At 39.9% G+C, this 27,336-nt stretch overlaps 3 protein-coding genes across 3 annotated transcripts in view; 1 reads left to right on the top strand and 2 right to left on the bottom strand.

The window, feature by feature from the left end:
* Positions 1-1,108, bottom strand: part of ints6 (integrator complex subunit 6) — a 21,836-nt gene extending 20,728 nt beyond the window's left edge. Inside the window, exons 1-2 of the mRNA XM_035676898.1 lie at positions 445-1,108; positions 229-306 (exon numbers count right to left, since the gene is read on the bottom strand). Coding sequence (XP_035532791.1) covers positions 229-306; positions 445-555 — 189 coding nt within the window. The 5' untranslated portion in view covers positions 556-1,108. The remainder of the gene's footprint in view (positions 1-228; positions 307-444) is intronic.
* A 3,461-nt stretch (positions 1,109-4,569) lies between these two features.
* wdfy2 (WD repeat and FYVE domain containing 2) lies at positions 4,570-21,005 on the top strand. Its single transcript, XM_035676138.1, has 12 exons — positions 4,570-4,876; positions 6,503-6,570; positions 8,488-8,561; positions 9,701-9,755; positions 11,316-11,466; positions 12,938-13,050; positions 14,166-14,292; positions 14,749-14,854; positions 16,410-16,511; positions 17,612-17,742; positions 17,851-17,959; positions 18,735-21,005. Exons 1-12 carry the CDS (start codon positions 4,740-4,742, stop codon positions 18,762-18,764), a joined length of 1,203 nt encoding a protein of 400 aa, XP_035532031.1. The 5' UTR covers positions 4,570-4,739; the 3' UTR covers positions 18,765-21,005.
* A 1,177-nt stretch (positions 21,006-22,182) lies between these two features.
* dhrs12 (dehydrogenase/reductase (SDR family) member 12) lies at positions 22,183-26,949 on the bottom strand. Its single transcript, XM_035676137.1, has 10 exons — positions 26,749-26,949; positions 26,013-26,146; positions 25,735-25,817; positions 25,046-25,138; positions 24,877-24,958; positions 24,325-24,386; positions 24,035-24,139; positions 23,857-23,947; positions 23,347-23,484; positions 22,183-22,677 (listed from the first exon to the last, which is right to left on the bottom strand). Exons 1-10 carry the CDS (start codon positions 26,802-26,804, stop codon positions 22,565-22,567), a joined length of 957 nt encoding a protein of 318 aa, XP_035532030.1. The 5' UTR covers positions 26,805-26,949; the 3' UTR covers positions 22,183-22,564.
* Between the last annotated feature and the right edge of the window lie 387 nt (positions 26,950-27,336).

The following is a 27,336-nucleotide window of genomic DNA, read 5'->3' as shown; positions in this document are numbered from 1 at the left end:
ACTCCCCCTCCTCCCCCCCAGATATCACCTCGCTGTATAAATAACACCCAGAGTTCCTTGCTGCTCACATTGAAACAAAATGTCGGCCATGTTTTAAAAGGGGTATGAAAGCTCCTCCTGAAGATTTTCTCTACACAATTGATGTAGTGATCACAACGTGGTGGAGCGATGGAGGGACAGTCAATCTGCGCAATGTAAAGCCGGACATGACCCGAAAACAAACTCTACCTTTATCCCGAACGGAACGTCTTCAAAATTTACCAACATATACCGGTCCCCTCGGCTCGCCGGATCTCTCCCTCTGAGCTGTGGAAATAGTAGAGAATTATTTACGGTTATCGAGAGATCAGGTTTGACAGGCGAGCTTGCAACAGTACAATGATGATCTGAACCGCAATCCCGCTCGGGATCTCCCAATATGAATGTGTCCCGTGGTTACAGTACCTTCATAAAAGTCTCAACAGCGCCTTTTGCTATGTCCAGATAGGTAGTGCCCAGATGGGTGCGCTGGTTCATTGAAGCGGACGTGTCTATCAGAAAAAGTAAAACGGGCATTGTGATGGTAATGACACGTTCTGCATGGACTTGGTGTCAGTACAACCGGCCAAAACGCAAAAAAAATCTTTTGTTCTCCTGCCGCCTGTATCACCTCTCAGCTAGCTAGCTAGCTGGCTAACTGCCTGTCTCACACATTCTTTCAAAAAAGTGTAAGAATAGTGAGTGTAGAAGCCCTTTCCGGGCGGACTAGACTAAAAACCTCAAACCCTAGGGGCAGGTTATTGATTCACGAGGGATTTTGATAATTTTTACAATATTTTGCAAATATTCCTAAGTTTCATAGTAACAAAGTTCCCCCTCATAGTGAGTCCCTGCTTCTCCCTACTCTGAATGCGCTGTCTCTTCTGCACCGCTTTTAACCGAAGCCTCGCTCTTCGCCCCGCCCCCCGAGCGGTCCTTCAGCGTCACATGTGCGCTTGCTCGCCCCCCATTGGCTGTCTGAAGACCCTCATTACAATATCCAAATTAGGCCAAAGCGGAGCGGCTCGTGCGCATGCTTGCTTGCCGTAGAGGCAGGAATGCGAGGAAAATATTCTGTACATGCAATATGTGTTCAAGAATCAAACATATGTGTGGCGACGCGCTGCTTACCCCCCCCCCCCGGAGCGTTTTCATTGAGTTGTTTCGAGCACATGTTATTTAGGACCGGGTCGTTGTCTGCCCTCACAGCTGATTACATAATCAACATTTACTTCATCCTATGCACGGGCGTGGGCTACTGTGAAAGACAACCCCTGAAGACCGGAGAGACCAAACTGAAGGCAAAGATGGACCGTATGAGACAAAAAGCAGTGAAATCCTCACGCAAAAAGGCACACAGGGCACACAGAAACTATTCGCTGACAGTATGGCACTTGGTTTTCATGTGATGACCAAATAAAGACAGCCCTCTCTGAGAAACGATCTGAAGGAAGACAGGTTTAGCGAATAGTCGCTGCAAGGGATTGACATGCGCGCACACGCACTCACACACCCTGCAGCTCTAAAATGGCTATACTTTGTCTGTCTTTCCCATTTGTGCAATAAGCTACACACTTGGCTAAAAAGAATACATGACAACTGTGTTATTCTGATAACAAGTGCGATTTTTTAAAGTAGTAGAAGCAGACTTCTGTTGTTGCTTCCTGTCAGTTTGGGGGTTACACAAACATGTTAATGTGTGACATAATACTGTGTGTCTCAACGAATTGACCACACACTTGAGCATTATTTCAACTGATCTCCGACACACATCATCCTGGTTGATTTTGAGGATCCGCTCTTAATGCCACATGACACTCAGCCCAACGTGTTCCATTGTGCAATACAATTTACATAATGTGGCTCCTTGGAAAACATCATCACTTCCGCAAAAATAAGAGGAAACCATCCGGTGGCAAGCGATAGCACAGAGGAGGAAGGTCTATTGCCTCTTGTTTGACAGAGTTCACTGGAGCAACACACACACACACACACACACACACACACGCAGACACACACACACACAACAGTTCATTTTCCGGTGTGTCACTGACACGTTTTTCAGAATAAAACTATTTATGTGGCCGGTGTAAGGGGATCTAGTGGGCAACATTGGATTTACATATTGTTTATACTCAGTGTTAACCAATTGATTAAAAGTAAAAAGTAAAACAACCACTTATCCACATTTTACCAGAACTAATACTGTACTGTCTTTACTCCGCATTTGAAAGTGTGTATTGGTTGCATATTAAGATTTTACATACAAAACATGATTATCTTATGATAAGTGATACATTCATATAGGTCAAACTACCCAACAACTTGTAAAGTTGTCATAGCTATTAAAATGCTGCCTACATGTTAATGCTTCGATAGAGATAATCTAGTAATATAAATAGCAAATAACCCTCTCAAACGGGTAAATCTGTATAATAAGTACTTCAGTAGGCTTAGAGCAAGTATTTTCTGATGATAATACGTCTTTACATAATCAGTAAAAATCTAAGTTTGTAATTTAAATTGGAATGCAAGACTTTAACTTGTATTGGAGTATTTTTTACATTGTAGTATTACTTGTATATACTTGTGTACTTGTATTGAATTAAAGACTTCAAGATATCCACTACAAGTATTTGTTATTATTTTGACTTAGTGTGCAAAAAATGATATTTTTTTTCAATTTGGACTTGTTTTATTTGTTTACAAATGTTACAAAAGTAACATTTCTATAGTTTTTCCAGTCTAATACTATCTTTTATCCTACATTCTGGTATTGTTGCACCAAAAATGACTTACAAAAGTCATATAGACTTACTTTTACTTACCTTACAAGTTTTAGACCCTTATTCTGAAATCCAGACAAAATGTGACCGGAAATAATTGTTTTGTGTTTCACGACTTTTTGTAAACACCCTTAAAGAGGGTTAGAGGAGTCATCAGGTTGTCTTATGATGAGTCACATTGCTATGTTTGCTGTCAGCACTTAAACAGCATAAAATATAATATGCATTAACTATTTGTTTCACCGGGATTATACTTTATTCGGATCAAAAACGTTACCAAAACACATGATCGTCAGTAAAGGGGTTTATTATGTAAATCATAACCGGAAGTGTGATGTTTTGTTGTCAAAGAGTGTTGATTACTGTCTTAGTCCGTCAGTGAAATTGTGAAGCTGCCGAGAGTAACCTAAAAAGATCTGTTGTCAAAATAAAAGCACCTAACATTAGAGCCTGCATGTTGTATTCATTATTTAATACAGGAAGTTGGGGACTGTACAGGTTATCAGTCATATAGCTGCTACTCCGTTGAATTTGGTGTCAATCCACCATCAACACTTAATATAGTACAAATGCAGAGACTAGTACAGTAATGATGAAATGTTCATGGTCTGAGTTCTTTCATTACATTATCAAGTGAGAAAGTTCTCATTGTGTTGTTTGAATTAAGACTCCTGAGTGAATCAGTGAGTTCTGTTTTGATAAAATAAACTTGTAATGACATAGCTGTGAGTTTCCATTATGATGCAGTTACAAGAGTTTTGTAAATCATATGTGTTTCTCACTTTAATAACATCACATAATAAGATATGAATTTAGTGTCCTGATAATCAGAGTTTCTAATAAGTCATCATATCAGGTCAGCAGTTATAAATAGCAAGTCCTTACTAAAAAAGTAGTGACTATATTAGTTAGAAATGTTATTAAAGTAATTAACAATGGTGCTACAGGCTTTTTACTTTCAGTCATCTGCAATTATAAGTGTTTGCATCATTTCCGCAGCATCCCATCATGTCTGCAGTTGTAAATGTTGAAAAACTGTTAATAAATGGATTAGGGCCCAGACGTCCTGCAGCCTTTTCCAGATGTCAAGAGGGCTCTTCCTCATGAAGTAAAGAGCTAAAAAGTCAAAGTAAGTGTCATTCTGGAGGATTCTCCACAACCTGGTCACCCTGTCATCAGGGTTGTATCCTCTTGGGCTTAGAGACTACAAATACAACAGGAAGCATGAGTTACAAACAGGGTGGAGTTTAGAGGAAACTAGATTGGGAGGGTCTAATGAAAACTAGCATGTTGCATTATGGGAAATGTAGGATCCGGTGTTTGCGGCCTGTTCAGCTGTATGAGTAGACCACTAACCATTCCTATTTTTTTTATGTGTGTCTCCCAATAGATAAAGGTCCTTAATAGATATAAACGAGTCCTCCAACATTATGGAAGTGCAATCCCAAATCACTGGACTGCCTTTTTTAATAAAGCCATTAATTGCAGCTTATAAACCCTTAACAGAGGGTGTTTTATTAAAAACTGGTACCAACATGATCATTTTATTAACAAGCTGCTATTTAATGACAGTTAGGATGGTACTGCATCACGCTTTTTAAATGTTATAGCTAGAACATGCTCTGTCCCACCATTGTATGCTGAAAGCTAAGGTGGTGGTGGGGTTTCAAAGGGGACGCATTTATTTTGAAACTATAACAGCAGAAAAGCGACAGGAAGTCTTATTTTGTTGAGAGGAAATGCTCGGTGTGTGACTGTGTGCGGGTGTGTGTTGTCAGCTGACTGGCAGTGTCTCTGGCAGCCGTCACAACACCGTGTACTACCTGCTGACAGCTAGCTAGCAGCTGCTCTTATCCGAGGCTCCGCTGTCGGACCGGGGAGGGTAATGTTTCCCGGAGCCAGAACCGGAGACGGAGGTTTGTGCACCACCAACCCATGGCGGCCGAAATTCAGCCCCAACCGCAGGCTCGGAAGCCATGTCTGCTGAGCAAAATCGAGGCTTTCCAAGATGTTGTGAGCACGGCGGTCATCATCCCCAAGGAAGACGGCGTGATCAGCGTGTCTGAGGACAGGTAATCTATCACTTAGACCACAAACTGAGCCCCAAATCCCAATCTATACCCGTAAAGCTGCCCTGTTCTCCAGCAGCAGTGCCCCCGCTCCTGTCGGTCATTGATCGAGCTCATGCACGGTTAAGTTATGTTATGTAGAAACGGCCCACCGGTTTATGGCTATAGGAGAAAACATCCCCAAACATTTCAGGTGTCAGCTGACAGTCATTTGAGCGAATTACATGCTGGTTAGCTACAGTATGCTCTGTGATATAGCTGGTATATTTGCTTACCATTGACCATGTAATTGAACGTCAATAAACATGTATTTTAGCAGCTGGGATCGTGTTTGATGGTGGCTAACGTCAGATATCTAGGCACCAACAATAAACACATTCAGAACAAACACAGGGTCTTCTCTGTGCAGTTTGGGCTGATGGTGTGTTCGGTCTTATGCCAGTGAGAGTTAATGTTTTTTTCCTTTCAGAACGAGTTTCTCAACATTGGGGTCTGGACCCCAAACGGGGCCACCAGTTAGAGTACTTTCTCTCCTCACTCAGCCAGTTTTACACTTGCCTGGGGGCTCTGTGTGTGTGTGTGTGTCCAATGTATTTATTGACACCTGCAAGTACCTGAGGGTGGGTGTGATCCTCTGCATGTTCAAAGGTTGTATGTTCTGTAATCCTTGTGTTAACTCACCTACTGTGTGCATTGTATCTAGGTTTTTCTGTGTATTATTATCACAGTCCTGCATGGCTGTCCCCTGTAACATTTCAGTGAGGGGTCTTCTCATAAAAAAGGCATTAAAAAAGGTTGAACTAACCAGAAGGTAGTACATCTTCTGAGCTGTGTACAAGGCGGGAAAATGAGTCTCTAAAGCAGGGTCTTTAGTTTAAGAATCTTAATGATTGAGTACACTTGAATCTGTAGGATCATTTTATCACTTAAACTTCACCTACCAGTAAATATCACTCCTAATGGGAACAGTGATGGACTGAATAATCCCTGTTGGGTCAGGTGTTGGCCTTGTAGAGGAGGCTTGAAGTACATCACTGAGGTGACTGTTCACCTCTCTTGTTCAGAGAAAATGTGCCCATTTTCACAGAAATGCTGCCGTTTGGGAAAGTGCAGTATTGCCGTCACTGATTTGCATCTCAAAAAATTGAAGCTTCACAACAAATCATTTCTTGTTTGCATACAATTGCAACCCAAAGCCCATGTTTCTGTTGTTCCCTGTTCTGATGTCTCAGTTCAACAAGACAGTGCCCCCGTTGTTATTATTATTATTACTCCAGTAGTTATTATTTAATTATCACTTACAGCACTATAATATTGTTGCAGAGGTGGCAATAAATGCTCCATTTCCTTCATTTTATTTTGTTGTTGTTGTCGTTGTATGGTGGACAGTGGTGAATGTAAAGTGGGGAGTCTAATGGGAACCCAGAGAAAGGGATGTTTGGGTGTGTTTACTGTCTTGCCTTGTCGGTGCTGATTAAAGAATACTTGTCAAAGAGAAACTGTAGTCTGCTTATGACCTCCAGCCCAGACTAAAGAATGCGACAACTCACACATTAAGCATTAACACCTCGGATGCCTTGAGGGCTGTTGGTGATGCAGATGCTAAAACGTCACGGTTTCACCCTACAGGACGATTCGGGTATGGCTGAAGAGAGACAGCGGTCAGTACTGGCCCAGTGTCTACCACACAATGTCATGTAAGTATTCTTGCTTACATTTTTTTTGTGTATACATTTTGAATGCAATGACTGTGTTTGAATAAGGGGATTGATTGGCTTGTTCAGTGTAATCAAATTAGTCATGAATATGTATGAGTGTGTCATTTTAGTCAGCAGTTTTACAGTTAACACGTACTTCTTGGAACAGGCCTGTTGTTCATTCCTGTTTTCATTCTCTCTTCCTCTGCGTTTGCTCTCATTCTGAGCGAGCGTCTCTCCTCATCGACACTGACTCCACTTCTCAGAATGACACGAAAGCGTGGAGTTTTAACTGTTCCTGAAATTAGATTCAGGATCATTCACCCTCCTGGCTCCAGTACTGCAGTGCTGCATGTCTGTGTGACACTGTTTGTCCTTGTTTCTCTCCAGTTGTGCAACTGAAGGAAATCCCGTGCTACCATCAGCAAGATCTGTAGCTTACAATAGCAGTACCAGAGGCTGCATATGTTAAACATTTTAGTTCACTGATAAGAAAACTAAAATTAGAGTGCAAAAGATAACGCAGTCATTGCTACTGTCTGGTTTTACACATAAAGCGATTCAAATTTGTTTTCAGTTTTTATCTTAGGCTTGAGTCAAAATCTTTTTTTTTTTTATCACACATAGAGGCAGCTGTGCATCTTTCAGTTGCTTCATCACAGTCTTTTCATGTTTGTTTCAGAGGAGGTCAAATTGCAGGGACTTTGGTCCCACATTCATTATTTTTTTGGTCTCCCAAACCTCAGCCAACATATTCAGGAAATTGCGACAGCACACTGTTATTCAAAGTGGTTAAACGGTTGACAGAAACCCCCCCTCATTATAGACAATAGACAGATTATCATATGTTTGACCTAAAGAAAGTAGATTTAATTTGTTGGAAATTGCAACTAATATAACATAAACAAGATTATGTGTGCAGAGTTGATTTCTATTTTAATCAAATATTGTTCAAATAAACTAGATAAGGAAAGAAAATGACAGTGATGGTAAGCTGTGAATGTTGAGATAGGGGTCTGGAAACAATCCCAGCTGACACTGGGTGAGAGGTGGGGGACACCGTCACCAGTCAATCACAGGGCTGACACACACAACCATTCGGGCACACATTCATACTTACAGGCCATTTAGAGTCACTAGTTAACCCAACCTGTGTGTGTTTGGAGGTGTGGGAGTAAACCAGAGCACCTGCCAGTGCTAACCACTGCACCACCACGCCGTGTGTTTCAGAGAGCTCTTAATTCAACTCTGTGACCCTGTGGTAGTTGTTATGGCTTGGATCACGTTGAAACCAATGCCTTCCAGTACACCATCAACACCACAGACTAGTTGAAATGGCTTAACAATATTTACTTTTAAGTGAAATTATATTTTTTATTTTAAAGACAGTATATCAGCTGATATATAGTTTTTTGAAGCTCTCAGATATTGCTGTTGGGTATCTGCATCAAATATCCTGTGTTTTTTGGGATGTAGTTGCCAAGAAACACCAGGCCCACTGATTACTGCAAATTAAAGTGCTTTCAGTAGCATCTCATTGTCTGTCTCAGTGGATGGAGTTTGCTCAGTTGTCATCATGCGACCTAAGAATGGAGCAAGCTGCATCCACGCAGGGAGAAAAAGCTAGTAAATTGACCTTGAAATTAGATTTATTTTTGTCTCCATGGTCAAGAATGAACTAGTACCACTTATATAACTCATTATATATTATCTGTTGTTGCCAGAATTCTTACACATATCACCGTTGGCTCTCACAAACGTAAGGATAATAATGCAGAGACGTGTACTATAACAGAACAGAAATCACAGTGACAGGGAAATTACCATAACAATACACTTAGACAACACACACACACACACACACACACACACACACATACAGGCAGGAGTGTTCACTGTATGTCTTTGTGTCTCCAGCACCAAGCTCCTGTATGTCCTTTAACCCAGAGACCAGGAGGCTGTCCGTGGGGATGGATACTGGAAGTATCTGTGTAAGTCCAACCACCAACCTGCCTCCCATTCAGACACACACCTCTGTCCTTTCTTTCTTTTCCTCACTCAACTGAAGACTGTTTGCTTGTCTTGCTGTTTCAGTCATAATCACCTGAATGATGCACGTCATCCCAGTAGGTTTTGTCAGTATGAAGATCTTGTGATATTTGCCTTTTAGCGCACAAAGTGGAATGCAGCTCTAATTGTATGTATTTTGGTCAAAGTGTTGGCTGCTTTTCAGTGCAGCAGGAATGTTTCTGGTGAGTTTGTTTATTCAATTGGAATGAGAGTTTTGTCAGGTCACTGTGCGCTGTCTTGGTGAGAAAGGAAAACCTCTGAATTTCATCTTTTCTCTTGTGTAGAGCTGGCATGGAACCCTAGACACTTCCTGATTTGAATCACAATTATCATTGAGGCACATAGAAATCAAAAGATATGAAGTACAGACTTTCTCTGCTCTGATAATGTTTCAAAGTCATTTTTGCTCCACTAGTGGGAAGGCAGGAGGTTGCTTCGTTGTTCAGTCATTACTTTGGCCGTGATACCTTGAAATTTACTCTGGATATTCATAGCTGCCAAAGGGTGATTGCTAATGCTTTCTGTGACCCCCCTGCAGCAATGGCGGGTCAGAATTTTCCCCTAAACTAACACTGTGGTCCATGACAAACTATCTCAGAAATGTTGTACTGTGTCTATTCTGAGATGCAGCATTTTCTACCATCCAGTTTTTGTTTTGGAACAAGTTGGTTCAACACAAAGTCAGACAGTAACATAACAGAAGACTTTCTAGGGTTTTCATGTCAGAACAAAATTAAAAACTTCAAGTTCCTACAAGTGTTTATGGGTGGTGGCCTCAGAGGAAATCACACTGTCAGATCAAGACTTGTTCTTCTTTTCACTGGCCTATACACAGGCCTGCAGCTTCTTGTAATTTACATGTTTTTCTTTAGCAAGTGAAGGTGGAAGTATTTAACCATCTGCAGGACTTCAAATATAATCAGCGTTCAAGTGTTACTACGTACAGCACATTAAATGAAATTTACACTGTAACATAATTTCTTTGCCATTTGTTTTAGAAAGCTTAGCAATTGACCTCAGTCAGTGTGAACATTGATCTTCTCCACTTCTTGTCTTTCAGGAGTTCATCCTGTCAGAAGACTACAATAAGATGACCCCAGCAAGCACTTACCAGGGTGAGACAGGAAGTTAATGTCACACATGTCAGGAAGGGAACCACAAGATACCATTGTCAGTTTGTTAAAGTTAATAGCTTCAGTTCAAACAAATTTACAAATATTACTCGTTTTTGTAAAAAGCTTAGCTGACTTTGTTTTTAATTTCACATTACTTCAGTAGTGCCTTAATATTTTTTTGCTTCCAAAAGAGGGCATGATGGAAAAAGCCAGCATTTTATATTATGTTCTATCTGTCATAATTCAGAGAAACTCTTATGAATAGTCCGACATACCTTCTGAATGCCTGTGCAAAAAACCCCCAAACATTGAAAGTTTAATTTAACTTGTTTCTTTCTTTAAAATATCAAGTGTTATTAATGTATCAGTTATTAATCTGAAAGCACCAGAAAAGGATAGTTGTGAGATCTTAAAGCTCCTGTGTAAATATCTGACCTACTCTTATAACAAAACATGGACTGTGACAAACTGGGATGATCTCACCTAATAATTTAAAGGATGCTGACAGTGCTATATGAGACAGATAATGTGTGACAAAAAACAGGTTCCTCTGGCTCCTCTTATTGCTCCTCCTTGGTCTTTTTTCGTTTAGGCCCGGTGGATTCTTGCAAATACCATTAGAAGCACTAGGAGGAGCCAAAGGGACCTGCCTTCTTTCCCACAGATTACTGTACAGTACTGTCAAGATATAGTGAGAGGTACAGCAAATTTGACAAAAAGTTATATTTTATAAATGTTACCTAGTGCAGCTTTAATTTGTGCCGTTCTCTTTTATTGCCCCTGCCTGTATCATATATGTTTTAATTTCCTTAAGAGGTCCTTTAAGACAAAAAAAGTCTTATATCTCCAGACGCCTAGTAATGTAGTATTGGCATTCATTGTGCTGTACCTTGATTTTTACATGAAGTGTATCTTTGAAATATGTAACTGGCCTGTTCCTTGACCCTCATTATGTCTCTGAAAGCTTATTTTTAAGAGCTGTCACCATAAAATATTTTATAAATCTCTGTACCATATTATTTTTTACCCAGGCAGTTTCAGGACAATTTACTGCTTATAAAGTCTGCTCAGCTCTGTGTACTTAAGGCTCTGAAAACTGTGCAAGGAATGTTTGTTCTCCGGCAGTGTTCATAACTCATTTCTTTCTTTTGAGTGTAACTCACTCAGAAATAACTGGACCAGAGCACCACTGATTGATCTCCACATGCCTCCTCTACAACCACATTAGATATATTTTTATCAGATGAATGCACACACAGGCCTTGGAAAACATATTCTTGGATGAATGCAGAGTAATATTTACAGTTGACCTTTCGTGATATGTGTTTCTCTGATATGTGTTATGTGTGGCTGTGTGTACTGTGAAACTGTACATCTCAAATATCTATTTCACCATCTTTCTGCTTCTGTAAATAGGTTGTTAGGTGCATATATCTGTGCAATGTCCGCCCACTAAATATGTTGATTATACACTGTTTTGAAATTGTTTACACCATCCTGTCTAGGATTTCTGGGTACTTATCTCATGTGTTGTATCTCTGTGTTTCTGTGTGCCTGCAGCCCATCAGGGCAGAGTGACAGTGGTGCTGTTTGTGTTGGAGATGGAGTGGCTTCTGAGCACTGGCCAGGACAAAAACTTCACCTGGCACTGCTCAGAGAGCGGCCAGCAGCTGGGGACGTATCGCACCGCCGCCTGGGTTTCGGGACTACAGTATCCTTTAATTTCCTCCCCCCCCGATCTGTTTGTTGTCTTGATTTGTCGGCTGCTTGGCCCTTGGAGTGCGCTCAATGAACCTGACAGCTTGCTAAATGGAGTGGAGTGGACGTAACCAAGTGGGAAGTAGTGACGAGCCATCTTTGGTGCTTTGGACTAAATCTTTTTCCTTTTATTATGACAACATAGTCTATTTTAAGGCCACAGAAACATAAGACAGGGCAATTGAGATTAGCTTCCAGTTAGTTTGTACTAATGGGAAGGGCTAACAATAGGCATCAGTCATGCTGTTGTCAAGGAAACAGTCTGAGTAGGTTTCTGTAATGGCCAGATGAAAGGCTGTGAGTGCTCAGCAGCAACACTGATCCATACCAATGAGGGTGCCATGAGGTCATTAGACTGTTGGTATCCTGCTAGCCTCTACATGCTAACTTATCTGGTTAGCATGGCAAGAGCAGAGACAGTAACATTTCTTTACTGTGATAAGAAGGGCAGTTTCTGTACTGACTGCTTTATAAGGAACAACACTGAACAGAATGTATCTGAGACATCTAGTTTACACTTGTTCCAACGGCACTGCAGTTTAAGTGACAGTCATATGTAACCCATATGTCTAAAAATCACATGATCAAACAAGGCAAGCGCTTCTCAAACTGTGTGGCAAGTGTAGCGACATTGTAGGCGAGGCGGACTTGACCTAGGGATAAATGACACAACTACTGCAAGTTTAAAATGAAACTCATTAACAACATGTACAATATAGGAAGACAGTTTTGACAAGTGAGGCTTATTAAGCCAACGGGTTAGTCAAAACCATAGTCAAGAAAATATGTGCGATGATGAAAATGAGGCTCTCTGGCAGCTTGGAGACCTGATTTTAGCTTAATGCTCAACTTTTACTCTATTCCCAAACATTATTAAAATTGGTTTGGAATGGAAAAGGAGAGGGGATGTAGATCTTTCAGTGTCTTTTCACTTGTAAATCACCTTATCTGTGCTCACTGGTAATGGCACAGAATATATAATCTCAGGTTCCCAGAGGGAGAAAGAAAATTTAAAACTTCAATTGCTGTAATTAGATTTGTATTGATTTTTTTTTTAAGACAGAATGATTTAGATTGGATGGGATAATTAGGTTATTCTTTGTGCAGTCGTCATTGTTTCTCTTTCTACAATGCCGACAGTGTTGTAGTGATTTTGGTCCGTAGTGACTTAACCAGGTCAGAGGAGGTCTCTGACTAAATGGTCAGTGAAAGAACAAAGAGTCATCCACTGACACACTGTAACTCCCACACACAGGGCGTTGACTCAGATCCTAAATTTTTATAGTTTACACACCGATAAAACCGTAAACCCAGTTTTGCCTTTTCCGTCTGTGTTTTTGTAACGGAAGAAGATCCAAATTAATGCATTAGTAGTTTTTCAGCAAGACACAGTTTCTTCTTCATTGACCTTAATCTTACCTCAGGTTCGACGTGGAGACCAGACACGCCTTTGTAGGGGACCAGTCTGGTCAGGTGACCATCCTGAAGCTAGAACAGGATAGCTGCAGCCTGGTCACTACCTTCAAGGGACACACTGGTACACCACACACACACACACGCACACACTGTACATTTAGTCGAAAATTAGTCGATTGATTTGCTTTCTCTCTAGCATTGTGAATAGAATATCTTTACAATGTGGACAAAACAAAACATTTCAAGGCGTTATGTTGAGCTCAGGGAAATGTCAAGAATTGTGTTTTTCATTATTTTACACTTGAATTTCATAATACTTTTAGTAATTATCTATAAATAACCCTAACCCTAACCCTATATAAAATAAAACTGTTACATATGGCCTTACAAATAAGAAAACCGTATACAATAAATCTTTCTGCTTCAATTATTTCTTTTATATTTAGAGCAACCTCACATATAGATTCATACAGTAGCTGCACATTATAGTTGACGTCAGATGTCTTCAGTCAGATTGTAGAATTATTGAGCCAGTTAAGAGGTGACTTTAATAGCCCTGACGGTCTTCAATGTTCAAGAAAATCTTTTGCAGCTGTCACTGTAGAATCTGATTCACCAAAGAATGCAGTAGGAATCACTTTTACAGTGTCTTTAATAGGATTTATAGTCTTTAGCTACAAGCTTGATGGGCGGAGTTAAAGGATAAAGAGACAGCTGAAGTAGTTCTAAGATGAGTTCAGGGCGCGGAACAAAGATCTTGAATTTAGCAAAAGGATTTAGTAACATTCAGCTATTTGTTGACTGTCATTAATCATTTACTGCCTTTTAAAATATCAGAAAGAGCAGTAAAAAGAGAGGACATTCAAACTGATGATATTTCCAATGAGTCTGTTAATAGGATCAGTTAAAAAATTAGCCTTTAGGCTCAACGCATAAAATCACTTACAGAAGAAATATAGTTTTTAAACTAAATGAAACAAGTCTTATGAGAACCTGTGCATGACAGCCCCGGGACACCAACCCAGTTCCTAAATTTATCACTTAGCATGATCAGCAGAACATAAATAATTCTGACAAGGTTCATCCTCAGAGCTGTGATGGTATTTTGTGCACCGGCCTTGGCCTCATGTGTGTCCTTCTGAAGTGACCTTTGTGTGGGAGTGGGACTTTGTGCTGATGTGTTTCTCTCACATATTTGTCTTTGTGTGTGTGTGTGCGTGTTGTGCTTTGCTCCAGGTAATGTGACGGCCCTGTGTTGGGACCCGGTCCAGAGGGTGCTGTTCTCCGGCAGCTCGGACCACTCGATCATCATGTGGGACATTGGAGGGCGCAAAGGCACCGCCATAGAACTGCAAGGACACAAGTAAGGATAACAAACATACTAATGATACCAATGTAACAGTGTCATAAAATACCTTGTCATACATTTGTCACTTTATGCACAACAAAGAAAATCAGTCTAATGAATTGTGAAATACTGAGAAATAGCTCAAGCTGTTGAAGAGATTCATCTCATGACGGAGCAGTCTATAAAAATGTCTTTACTCACACATAAGAATGAATCAGATGCAACATCTGAAGTTGATATCAGAGTTATGTAATGAGTTGCACGTCTTCCTGACTGTCTAAATAAAATAGTTGTATTTTATGTGACATATCTGATTTGAGTGTAAGATGACAGCAAAAGTCCATCTGCATTTCTCATACGATCCACATATGTTCATGTCAACAGGCTGGGACACAAACTTAGTGTACTTTTTAATTCAGTGCATGCATAATTTGTTGTCTAATACCTGTACGGTGTGTGTGTTCACTACAGTGACAAGATTCAGGGCTTGTGCTATGCCTCACACACTCGTCAGCTCATCTCCTGCAGCTCAGATGGAGGTATCGTCATCTGGAACATGGACGTAACACGACAAGAGGTGAGAAAGATAGAGAGAGAGAAAGAGAGAGAGACAGAAGAGGAGACAGCAGCCTGATGGAGTGTGAGATCAACCCAGCACACAAACACACATTCATAACCCATCTGTGAACTGTGACACATCGTGAGGAAAGAATGGAAAAATATGGAAATGTTTCATGTGTGCCGTGTGTTTTCATGCCTGTTTGCATACGTGCACATACTGCGATACAGATCAGCGTGTTGGATAAACTGCTGATGTTTATTTTCCCTCCTACTCTAGGATAAATTATTTTAAGAGATCCATGAAAGGGCCCCAGATTAGCTGTATGTTCTTTGATTTTCTCTCCCCTCCCTCTGTGTTCCACACAGTTAGTTAGGACTTGATTGCTTCTTTATTTACCTAGAGTCACTTTAATCTAGCCTCAGCAGTATTCTGTTGTGCTCTGTTGTTTGAGCCCAGATTCTTATTGCTCTTTGTTTGACACTGTTGTATCATCCATAAAAATACACAAACAAAGAAAAGTCATGTTTTGGTATGAGGACAATTTCCCTGATGGTGGCATTATAGCAACCAACTTAAGGGAAACACACACCGGCGGCATCTTGACATCAACTCTTCAGGATACCCCATGTCCTATTTCCCAGCATCCACATGTTACCCTCCAGAAAAGCAGCAAGTTTATCACATTAGTTTTCTAACTCAACGTGTCACGGCTGCTGTCCCTCGACTACTTCTGTCTGTGTGACGTCCAATATCTGCTGTGTTGGCGTTGATGCTTAAGATTCTGAATTAAGTTTTCTCATAATATATGTATTTTAAAAAAAGACTTGCTCTGTGATCCTTTCACCAAAATGTAGGCCCAGCTAAGGAGAAAATACAACATTTGAAGCCAAAGTTCAACATTTTGGGAAGTGTTCTGATTTCGAGTGAGATGAAAAGATAGATACCACTCTCATGTCTTTGTGATAAATGTGGAGCCGGAGCCAGGAGGAGGTTAGCATAGCTTAGCATAAAGACTGGAGGCAGGGGGAAACAGCTACCGTGGTCCTCTGTTCAAAGTTTAAAACAGCTATCCACACTTCTAAAGCTCCCAAACATGTTGCATCATATCTGTTTAATTCATACATAAACAGACAAAATCTGTGCTATAGCAGGAGACACAGACGTGCTGGGCAGATGGAAATTGTTGTTTGTCAAGAAATAGTTGCAGCACGTAACTCTTTAACTAGAAACTTCTGTTTTTCTAGGAATTAAGCAAATAAGATACATTATTTAAATGAGATAGCTAAACTAGGCTAGACACACCCTGACTCCTGCAAACTTAACAGATATGTGATTAATATCGATATTTTCATCTCCCTCTCAGAAATGAACCAAAATAAGGTCCAGCATGCTGAAGTATTCTTTTAATTACTCTTTTTTTCTAGAAGAAAAGCTATATAGCTTATAAAAAAAAACATTGACTTATGTGCTCTACTGTAGTTTGTTCTATTGTCTAGCAAAATTGCTTCACGCTGCCTGGGTCTTAAAAATAAAAAATAACTTTTTGTGTGTTAAAAATGTGCTTGCACAGACCCCAGAATGGTTGGACAGTGACTCCTGTCAGAAGTGTGAGCAGCCTTTCTTCTGGAACTTCAAACAGATGTGGGACAGTAAGAAGATCGGCCTCCGACAGGTACTGTACAATCCCATTTCTCTTGCTCTTTTATTCATTACTCTTCAATATACAAACAACTATTATCACAGTTTAGATATCAGGTAATGGGTAGGTAGATCCAGTGATCAGTAGCTCCACCACACCCTTCATCCCAAACAACTTTCCAGGAAACATATGCAACTCTTCACTCCCGCTACACTAATGGCTAGCAAACATCCTGTGGCTGTTTTATTGTCTCATTCTCAGCAACAGATTTATGTTGTGGTTACTCATTTCAGCTGTGTGTGTGTGAGTGTGAGTGATCCACAGTTTATGGTTACAGTAATAGCCATTTTTCGACTGCACAGCATTCTTTTATGGACATTCTGTAGCAAGAACCAAGCACGCTGTAATGTTGGTGCTTCTGGAGATAAAGTCCAGTTTTTTCTTTCATTTGCTCATAAAGAAAAATGTTGAATGAACACAAAACAGCCAAATAGAACTGAGGGTGGGACCAATAAATCAGCACTGTAAGCAGTATGACTGATAATGTGGAACTTCCCACGTACAGTAGAGAGCATGACTATGGAATTGGAGGAGGCTGAGATCAGCTTTTTATTAATGATCTTAAAAACATAAATAAACAACAATATCATAAGGTCATTCACAAGTGTTAAAACTAGTCCAGTGTCGGCACTGTGCCATTGAGCATTTGACAAAATCCAAAATTATTTTTAATTTTAACACACCAGGATACACCTGATATGTTTGCTTTGTTGTTTCAAAATGTAAAATTAAATATAGTAAAGAGTGCATAATGACCTGTTTGGGACTCAAGAATACTCATTTAATTTGGGACTTGTTGGTCTTGACTTGGGACTTGACTCAGGACTTCATAGCCAAGACTAGGAAACTTGTCTACTGCAGAGTCTGTCATGTTGAATTGCCATATTTCTATAGGGGAGGGTGAAGCAAGTGGCATTCAGTTGTTCTGCATTTTCACTGCTAGATGCCACTAAATCCTACACACTGGACCTTTGAGCTACTACTAATGCTTTTCCTAACTCATCCGCTCCTGGTGAGAAATGAGAGCGTTGCTAATCAAAGCTGACATGATGAAGTCCCCCTGTGTCCCTCAGCACCACTGTAGGAAGTGTGGCCAGGCAGTGTGCGGCAAATGTTCGTCCAAACGCTCCACCATCCCCCTCATGGGCTTCGAGTTCGAGGTGCGTGTGTGTGACAGCTGCCACGAGTCCATCACTGACGAGGAGTGAGTAACAATCAGCCTCTGTTGTTGTCATATACTGACCCTTTGTGCTCTCAGCCTCCTGGAGTGCTCACACAGTAAAGTAACCGGCGTTCCCTTTGTGTCTTCTAGTCGAGCGCCCACAGCCACCTTCCACGACAGCAAGCACAGCATTGTTTACATGCACTATGAGCCCACCACTGGAAATCTGCTCACCTCTGGCACCGACAAGGTTATCAAGGTCTGGATGGGAACAAACAGTATCTGTTGTATTCATAAGTCTCAGATAAGACATTCAAGCACACACACATTTAGCAGTTTTAAACTCTGCCAAGAAGGTTAGGTTCATTATTATTATTATTATTATTATTATTATTATTATGTTTAGGTACCTGCCAGGCCAGCTTTGTGTGTGTTAAATATAGCAGTATTTTGCTCAAACATAAATTCATTTAGGAATTTACACAAGAATATTAGCAATATATTAGCAGTCTCACAGCTCTGATAAACTAAATGATCATGTTGCTTTATATTTGGTTGGTGTGGAAGTAAGTAATAATAATACATGAGCAGTGTAGAACCTTTGAGGTATACACAAATTTTCATATTTTTAGAATATTAGCTGTTTCACTACATATTTAACATCAGTCTGTCATGTAGTTCATCGGGTTCTTCCATAATCACATCTACAGGCAGAACATTTTTTTAAAAAAGTACTATTTTTGTTGCACATTTTATATATGAATTAATTGGTTTGTAATCTAATTGATTCACTAATGTCAACCTGGCTGCTAACCTTAAATAATTTTCTAGTTGTGTTTTTAGTAACTGCTAATCTGAATGTTGCTTTGGAGGCTTTGCAATGCATACATTTGTGGGGAAAAAATAAATAAATGGATTTAAATATGTTGTTTTGTGTGTCAGATCCAAACAGATACACATGAACGTCTGAGGTAGCTAGCTGATGAGTGTCTTTGTCTGACAACAAACTGATGGTGTCGTATGTTTGTCTGCAGCTATGGGACATGAGTCCTGTGGTGTCCTGAGGTCTGTGGGCGACTGGCAGTCAGCTGGAAGCTGTGTTCACCAAACTGTGATGGTTTCATGGCGGCAGTCGCACTTGGAAGAGAAGGGGAGAAGCTTATCCAACAATATCGATGTCATCTGGATAATATTTAACAGTTATTCAACAACAAGCAGTGGCTGTTGATTGTTCACAGTGAGGACACTGCGGGCCAGTGAAGCCTGGGAACAGGACAGGCCTTGGTTGACACAAGGTTACAAACGGTTGTGGTGGTTTGTGTGAAGGGTGCTGCTGGGTGGGGGATCTCTGTGTGTGAGTATATGTGTGTGTACCCTATTTGAGTGTGTGGGACGGATTTAGACATTTGACTTGGTAAGGAATTGAAACACCTTATTTACTTAATTTCCATGCATTCCTGCTGATTTCATACTGGAAACTCACAAAACTGTGCAAAACATTTCTGCACCTGTCAGCAGGTACCGTATAACCCTAATCGTCTTAGATGTGAAGCACTACCAAGAGGAAGCCATTTGATCAGTTCCACACCTGCCAACCTGCAGCACCTACAGGAAAAAGACAGTAACAGCAGTTTCAGACTTTGGGATTTGTTTATCTGCAGCTCTTAAATGCTGTTACTTTTGTTGCCAGTGGGTGGAACAGGTTGGACTGAAACTGCTGGTCTCATATGGGCTGATCCTGATTTCAGGTGCCTCACATCACTCACACTGTGTGTACTTGTTATGATGTTCGAGAGGCAAATAAATCATGTTCCACTTTCTGAATACACCAAACTTAAATCAGTAACATTTGACATATGGCATAACAGTATTTGAAAACTGAGGAAACTGTTCATGAAGTCTCTGGATGTAATCAAATAAGCCCTTCAGTTGAGTCTCTATTTAGGCTGCTGTACCTTAAATCAACCACTAGAGAGGACTTTAGGGAAGAATTTTAAAGTGTCTACATTTATATGAGAGCGCTGTGGAAGGCCACTAATGTAAAAAATCTTCACATGTCCGGCTAAATGTCTATAAACTGATCCCATTTGCTGTAAAGGTGCAGCCATTAAAACATAAAGTCTTTGATTTGAATAGTGCACTCTTGCATATCTTCCTATGGAAACTATTTGTGATGTCAGGTCATTACAGAGGACATTGATTTTATTATAGACCCTTGTCATGATACTGTAAATACACAGTGTTTGCCTAAATACACCTGTCAAGTTTTGTAATATGTAAATTAACCAATCAGATTGCTTGCTGATCTTTGTATGTTCTCTACTGTCAGCTGTTTTACGAGATTATTTATTATTCTAAGTGTTGTCTTAATGTTTCCGACATGCAAACGCACATATCATCAAGCTAATCAGTGGCAGCACATACATACATATATCAGGACTGAAAGGAAACTAATGAACATTGATTGATTTTCTCATTGTTACTGTTTTTGTTTTTTTTAAAGTTGCAATACTGTATACTGTCTTTTATGTCAATGCACTGGAATCAGAAAGCAAAAATACGTCACAAATCGCTGCTGTGAAGAGAAAATATGAATTTGTTTGTGATTATAATGTTTGTGCTTTAATGATCAGACAGTAACTAAGTTAATTTCCTCTAATCTTCAAACCCCACTAAATGTTTTCCAAAGATGTTTCCATAGATCGATCAAACATACAGTTATGTAAAAGATTTCATCCAACAGTAGAGAAATGAAAAACATTTGCCTGCACTTTAACGGCTACCCACAAAGGTACATTTACAGCAGCTGTTCACTCATGAATGTGAGCCTGTGGGTACTAAAACCTTAAAGGCCTGTACCAGTGTTTTTCTGAGGTTTCAGCTCCGCAACTGCAAATCATGTGTATTCTTTGCAGACCAGTTTCACATGCATGGTGTACAGTTGTAGGTTTTTAGGATGTGTTTTTCCGATCTTTCCACCAAATTGATTGTCATTCTGTACTGAAATTAATGTAAAACTGTGGCTCGTAGTAAAAAAATCATGCATGTGATTTAAATGGGCAAAATCACTTGTCTTTTAAATGTAAAAAAAAACACACACTACTACACAGGAGATACAAAGCTATTATATATACAATACCTAAAGTTTTGTTGCAGTCAAAGTGATTATATTCATCTGAGGCCAGTGGTCTTTTTTTCTGTTGCAGGAAAGATAACAGACGTGTGTTTCCCATGTGTCCGTTAATATAACCATGTATGCATAAATTACATTAAAAGGGCAGGTTTACCTACTCAACCAACTGTGAGTCTGTTTGTTGTCTTGTTTTATCATATCACACTGATTCATGTGCATCAGTATCTTTTTCCCTTTTTTTTTTTTTTTTTTTTTTTTTTTTTTTTTACTTATGGGCATATTCCTCTGCAGCTGTCTGCTTCCTGTTACACATTTTATGCATCCACTGAGTTTTTGTGCCACAAATCCCTCATGTTCTTCTTCAACGCTTCTTTTGAAGCAACACAGTCCAGATAGAACATTTCTCTTGAAGCCAGAGAAAGACATCATTTCAGCAATGTTGTTGGTGTTGTGATTTAAGTCTGTTGTGAATTTATTCAGGATTGTTATGAAATGGCATCCAGAAAGTCTTTAGTTCCAAAACTCCCCAAACAAATTACACTTTGCTTTGATTTATATTCTGTGGCACAGTAGATAAAGAGCAGTCAGCAACTAATCATTTTTTGATCAAATAATGCAATAAATTCTCAATAAACTGTCAGAAATATTGATAAATGATCATCTCGAGTTATTACATCACAAAGTGATTTGCTCAAATTACTCTGTGTGACCAACAGTCCAAAATCCTAAAAGATATTCAGCTGATATAAAACAGAGACAAGCAGCAAATCCTCACATTGGAGCAGCAGGATCTAGCTGACGCTTATTTTGGTATTTTTACTCGATAAATCACTTAAACGATTAACTGGTTGTCAAAATGTTCTATTAATTTCACTTGTGTAATCAGCTTAACATATTTGCTAGTGAGAGCAACTACTGAATTTTCAGTATTTCAGAATGAGAATATGTGAACATCAGTAAAGCATTGAAGTGAAAATTACATTTCCATTTAAAGTGCATATGATTTGGCCATTTTACTGAATATTAATACTTAATTGTGTCTCTCTATCCAAGCTTTTGGGACCCAAGAAAACAGATAAACAGTGACTGGGGTTCTTAATGAGCCTAAAACTGAGACCTGAACCCGGCCTGTACCTGTATATTTTAAGACCTGATATGACTGAACCCAGTGCTGCCAAATTTAAGATCCGAACCTGACCTGAGGCTTTATTTCATCTCTTACAGCTTGTTAGCTCACCAGGATAATGAAATGTCAGCTACACTCTTTCCAGCCTCCAATGGGCCCTGCATATGTACTTTCAAGACACAACCCATATGGATGCAGACAAAAAGGAAGCCACCCATCAAAATGGCCTGAAATTAAACAGTATATTTTATATATTATTACAAATTAATATACACATTGCATTTTGTGTTACATTTGTATAAAAGCATCAGTGATATATTCATTTGTCCCTGTAGGCTTGATGAATAGTGTTCAGCATTTTGAGTGTATTTATAGAGGCAAGGTTTTTTGAGATTCACTGTAGGCCTGATCAGCCTAGTAAAAGCCTCAACAACTGTACATCCTTCTTTCCTTAAAAAACAACCTCAGCACAGTTTAAGATTCCTTAAATGAAATCTAGTCTTTCAAGTATTAGTACAAAATGCAAAAAAGTGTACATAAGCAATTACGTAAACATTAATAATTACTAAGGAGTGTTTGGTTTCAGTAAGACATTTGCAGAGATGTTAAGGTTTGAACTTGACGGCAAACTCCTCCAGAGTAGTCAGAAGCTTCTCCTCCTCCTGTGGCGTGGACCTGGAGGAGGCCAGCGGCAGGTGAGTCGCCACCGCTTTGCGGTCTGGAAGACATTTTATGGACATATATGAGACAGCAGCCAGGATCAGTTTGCTATTACTAATTACTGAATCACTCATCATAATTATGTCCCAGTCTCCTCCATTTACAAGAAGCCTTCACTTGGCTCAGTACTTTCATATCAGTCGTGCATAAAGTGTAAATTTGCTTCTTAAACACCCACAGTGAGAAATTAGAGTCTCCATCAGGACCCAACAAAACATAATCCAAGCCTCTATGGCTGGGCTTCAGTAGCAATTCATTAAATCTGAATCCAGAATTCCATATTTGCTAATAGACCTTTTTCACAGCAGTCATTTTGATATAAAAAGTAGGGTAAACACAGGTGTTACCAATGACACTAGTTATGGTTTCCGTTCCATTTAGTGTAGCAGAGCTTTTAAGTGAGCCGACATGCACAATAGCAGCACCCTGACTCTGTTTGACCTGACATGTTTAACATCTGTGTTTACACTACTATTTTATGTCAAAATGGCTGCTGTTAAAAAGGTCTATTGACTCTAAATCATTTTAAATCTAACAATTGTAAACAAGAAAGTTTGAACACAACAACTACTGTATGTAAGTGTACAATATAGATAATATACAATCTAAAAAATATTTTTCTACCCTGAGATAAAAAGTTGAGACAGAAAAACTGAATGTTTCTGACCCTGGAAGAAGAGTCCGCTTGGCTGCTTTATGGCGGCTGCAGACACGGCGAGCCACACCGCGGTGTCAGCCCCCATGGCCTCCGTCCTCAGTTTGGACTGCATCTTAGCGTGGAATGAAGGCATGGACGTCTGGACAGCTACAGAGAGAAAAACAAAACTGCCAATCACACGTTTCCTTTCACCTGTAGGTGAAACTCAGAGGGTATAATTCACTCTCTTTATAATAGTGTGCAACAAAATACACAGCACTGATTTTGTTTCACTGTCTGTACCAATACTGTGGTATTTAGGATGTGTTTATTGTTATTAATCATAATTAATCATTATTATTATTGATGTATATTCCGAAACTTTCCACTTTCAGCAGATGAATGTGAAAACATCCTTCTAGTGTCCAACTCTGCACATACAGCATTCTGCACAGCTCAAACATTACACTGTAGGAACAAGAAGAAAAACATACTTTTGAGTGGAGGGGGACTTTTTTGTGACATATTTATTTTGTTTACCTGGTGTGTCTGCCCAGCCGGGGTGCATGGAGGAGAAGTGGATCTCTTTGTGCTGAGAGGCCCATCTCTCTGTCAGAATCACCTGCTGTCTCTGTCAAAATGACAACACAAAAAACACTTCAACAAACATGGATACATGCCTCAGTCATTTCTGTTGCTGTAAATCAGTCTCCTTTACTTTGTTCTGAGCGTAGGCCATGGTGCCGTCAAACGTCCCCTTCTCAAACTGGAGGTCGTCCACGTTCATCTTCTGTGTGAGCATGCCACCTGACGACACAGTGACCTGGGGAGGAGGCAGTAGCAGATATGTATTTTTACTTTTAATAAAGCGTTACAATTTACATGCACTGTGTGAGTCTGCCTGTTCATAGGTCCAACAGTGAAAAGCATCTTTAACTTTCCACCACGTGTTTGTGCATCATTATTTTTGACATGGTAAGTGTTTTCCTCAGTTGAAATTCAACCCACCACTCTCGGGTCTTCAACCTTCTTCAGTGCAGGTATCAATGCTGTGGTGAGGATGTACGTACCTGAAAATAAAGGTAAGCACAGATCAGCAACACTTATCTGAACATCGGCTATAGCTGATAATGCGAACTGCACTATTTTTGACTACTGAGCATCAAAAGCTCTCAAGGACCAAATTCTAGGTCAAATCTTTTATATTTTTTAATAACTTAAACCAGTAGATTCTTAAATGTATGCACTATGCAGTACTTTAGATAAAGTAGTTGTACACCACTTTTCTTAAGACAACAACTGCTGAGACTTTTCTTAATTTGTCAAAAAGACAAGAAAGATCTTTCTGTCTATTTGTCCCTGGTGCTGACAGACTCTTTAAAACACAGTTCTTGTTTAAAATTTTACACTAACATTTAAGAACTTTGGCTGCATTCGTCAAAAAAGACTTGGAAAGACCTGTTTTCATTTCTCAAAGCAAGATATCAAAAAAAAGTATTGTTTGGAATTGGTACCTAAACTCAGGTACTTGCATTGGAACTAGTCTTTAAAATACTTTACCGAGTGTATTTGTGGCAAAGTTCTTCTCCAAACCCTCTTCAGTCAACTCTCTCTGGTTCACCATACAGCCTGCATTGTTTATCTGGTGAACAGATAAATAAGTGATTCAGTGACTACAGTGAGTGTGTTACAGACGGAGCTACATTAGTCGTAGCTACATATCACCTACCAGTACGTGTACAGTGTTGTTTTGTGAGAAGTTCTGGGTGAACTCCCACACTTGTCTCGCGCTGGACATGTCAACGATGTGGACGTGAACATTCTGAACAGAAAACATAAATACTGTCAACCTCTTTTCATAAACTCTGAAAATGGAAATGACAGGGTTATCCTATTCTCCTATTATGCCCATCCAATACTTGATGAAACTGTTGGTTGTTTACTAAACATCAAAAACTGTGAAAAATTACCATCCTAACGTCCCAGTGCCGACTGTGACGTCTATTGTCTGAACAAGTTCAAAACCCAAAGAAATTCACTTTACAATGAAATAACACCAAGAAAAGCAGATTCATAAATTAGAGTTTTAAACAGAGAAACAGACTTTCTTTGGCTCGCTAACAACACATTACATTATGACATATAAAACATGTCAATTTACAGAAATATTAATCAACTCTTTGCAATATTTGTTGGCTCTATCTACAACAGTTATCTCTTAATCAATTACACGAGTATTGTGTAATGTGTTTTTCGATTAAAACAAATCCATTTCCCAATCCCAAATCTGCCTCAGAGGGCTTTACAATGAGAACATATGACACCGTCTATCTTCTGACCCATGATTCAGATAAGGACGCCCCCCCTCCTCCTGAGGTTTCTCCAATCTCTCCTCTGGGACAGACACACAACTCTCACCTGATTTTTACTCCGTTCCACAATTTCATCTTTGGCTGCTTCTGCTCGCCCCTTGTTTCGACACACCATGTGAACGGTTCCCCCTGCAGACCCCAAAAAAAACAACACATCAATGGACACTGCACTGATGAGGTGTCAGTCAATCAATGAATCAGTCCTGGTCCACATTGAAGGCATGTCTGACAAGTATGTTGCTGCCACACCTTGTAGCTCTTAGAGACCAGCTTAGAGGGGAAAAAGAGAAGAGAAAACTGACCTGTGGACATTCAAACACTCACCTCTGCTGGCAATTTCCTGCGCTGTAGCTTTCCCTATCCCGCTGTTGGCACCTGTTATCATGAAAGACCTCCCGCTCAGGTTTACATCCAGGTCTGCTGGAGCAAAATGCTTGGCTGCAGATTCATAGCCACTCCTGTTAAGATCAAAAAGCAGTAAATACATTACACATACGGCACGTCCATCCCTGATAGATGTGCTGGGCCGTGCTCAAAGGTGAGGCAGACTTCAAACTTTCAACCTGAGAGGACGGTAAAACACTGCTCTTTAGCCAGCAGCCCTTAACAGCACTGTTAAAGGCTGACTAAAAACTATGTGACTATATGAGTAATCATATAAGTCATTGATCAAGCAAAAGTGTCAAACATTGACTGCCTCTTGCTTCTTAAAAGTGACATTTTACTGCTTATTTTCAGTTCTATAGCTAAGTAATACAATAATAATAATAATGATAAATAATAAATAACAAATGATACATTAGAGCGACGTCACTTGAGCTCTGGGAAAGTGTAATGAGCTTCTTTACCACTTATTGACATTGAATAGACTACAGTCTCAGCTGTATACTGTACAGCGTTGTGTAACCACTGCTAGTTAACCAGCAACTGTCCTCAAGGTTAATACTAGCTGCATAAGGAGGGTTAGGTAAATGTTGTGCAAACCATAAACACTACGAGAGATTTGATGACTTAACGTGAAACTGTAAAGGCTCAGTAGAACAAAATACTCCCCACTTACTTTGTATACTCCTGGAGTCCTTTCACAAACCAAACGGCATTCCTGTAAATGGACATTTTTAACACAAATGTGTCCTCTTAATGTGTCTACAAATGGTGTAGAGTCGAGTCCTTATATATACTGTTATTGACGAGTCCAATGTTTTCGTTTCATAAGAATGACTGGTGGTAGTTATGTAGTAAGACCAAGATGGGCGGGGAGTCAGTCACATGTACCACCACCGGAAATACAGCGCCCCTGGTGGATATATACGGTTATTACTGTCAACATGGGTAAATGGCTACACCTTATTTATAACGTTACTGTCAATGAGCTACACATCCAGCAGGCGGTCCTTTGAGTTTAACGTATGAATTTGAGCTCGAATAACAGATTTCAAAGACCTTAAATGGAAGAAACAACAACCTCACCATCGATAGCAACAGCAAATATCAATACCGCAGAATTACAAATATTTAAATGTCTGCTTCGGCCGAACTCGCATGGTTGTCAGGATGGCCGAGTGGTCTAAGGCGCCAGACTCAAGGTAAACTCCTTCCTCAGCAGTGGGACTTCTGGTCTCCCAATGGAGGCGTGGGTTCAAATCCC

The sequence above is a fragment of the Morone saxatilis genome, unplaced genomic scaffold (assembly GCF_004916995.1).
Source record: "Morone saxatilis isolate NCDOM2014 unplaced genomic scaffold, NCSU_SB_2.0 Contig5, whole genome shotgun sequence".
NCBI lineage: Eukaryota > Metazoa > Chordata > Actinopteri > Moronidae > Morone > Morone saxatilis.
This window is presented reverse-complemented; position numbering and strand designations above follow the sequence as displayed.

Excerpts from the sequence above, each read along its gene's own strand:
- dhrs12 (XM_035676137.1), bottom strand. The coding sequence starts at position 26,804 with ATGTCCATTTACAGGAATGCCGTTTGGTTTGTGAAAGGACTCCAGGAG. Across the intron at positions 25,139-25,734 it reads TGGAACGGAGTAAAAATCAG|AATGTTCACGTCCACATCGT; the intron begins GTGAGAGTTGTG and ends TTTTCTGTTCAG. Across the intron at positions 22,678-23,346 it reads AAGCGGACTCTTCTTCCAGG|ACCGCAAAGCGGTGGCGACT; the intron begins GTCAGAAACATT and ends AATGTCTTCCAG.
- wdfy2 (XM_035676138.1), top strand. The coding sequence starts at position 4,740 with ATGGCGGCCGAAATTCAGCCCCAACCGCAGGCTCGGAAGCCATGTCTG. Across the intron at positions 14,855-16,409 it reads TGGACGTAACACGACAAGAG|ACCCCAGAATGGTTGGACAG; the intron begins GTGAGAAAGATA and ends GTGCTTGCACAG. Across the intron at positions 17,960-18,734 it reads GCACCGACAAGGTTATCAAG|CTATGGGACATGAGTCCTGT; the intron begins GTCTGGATGGGA and ends GTTTGTCTGCAG.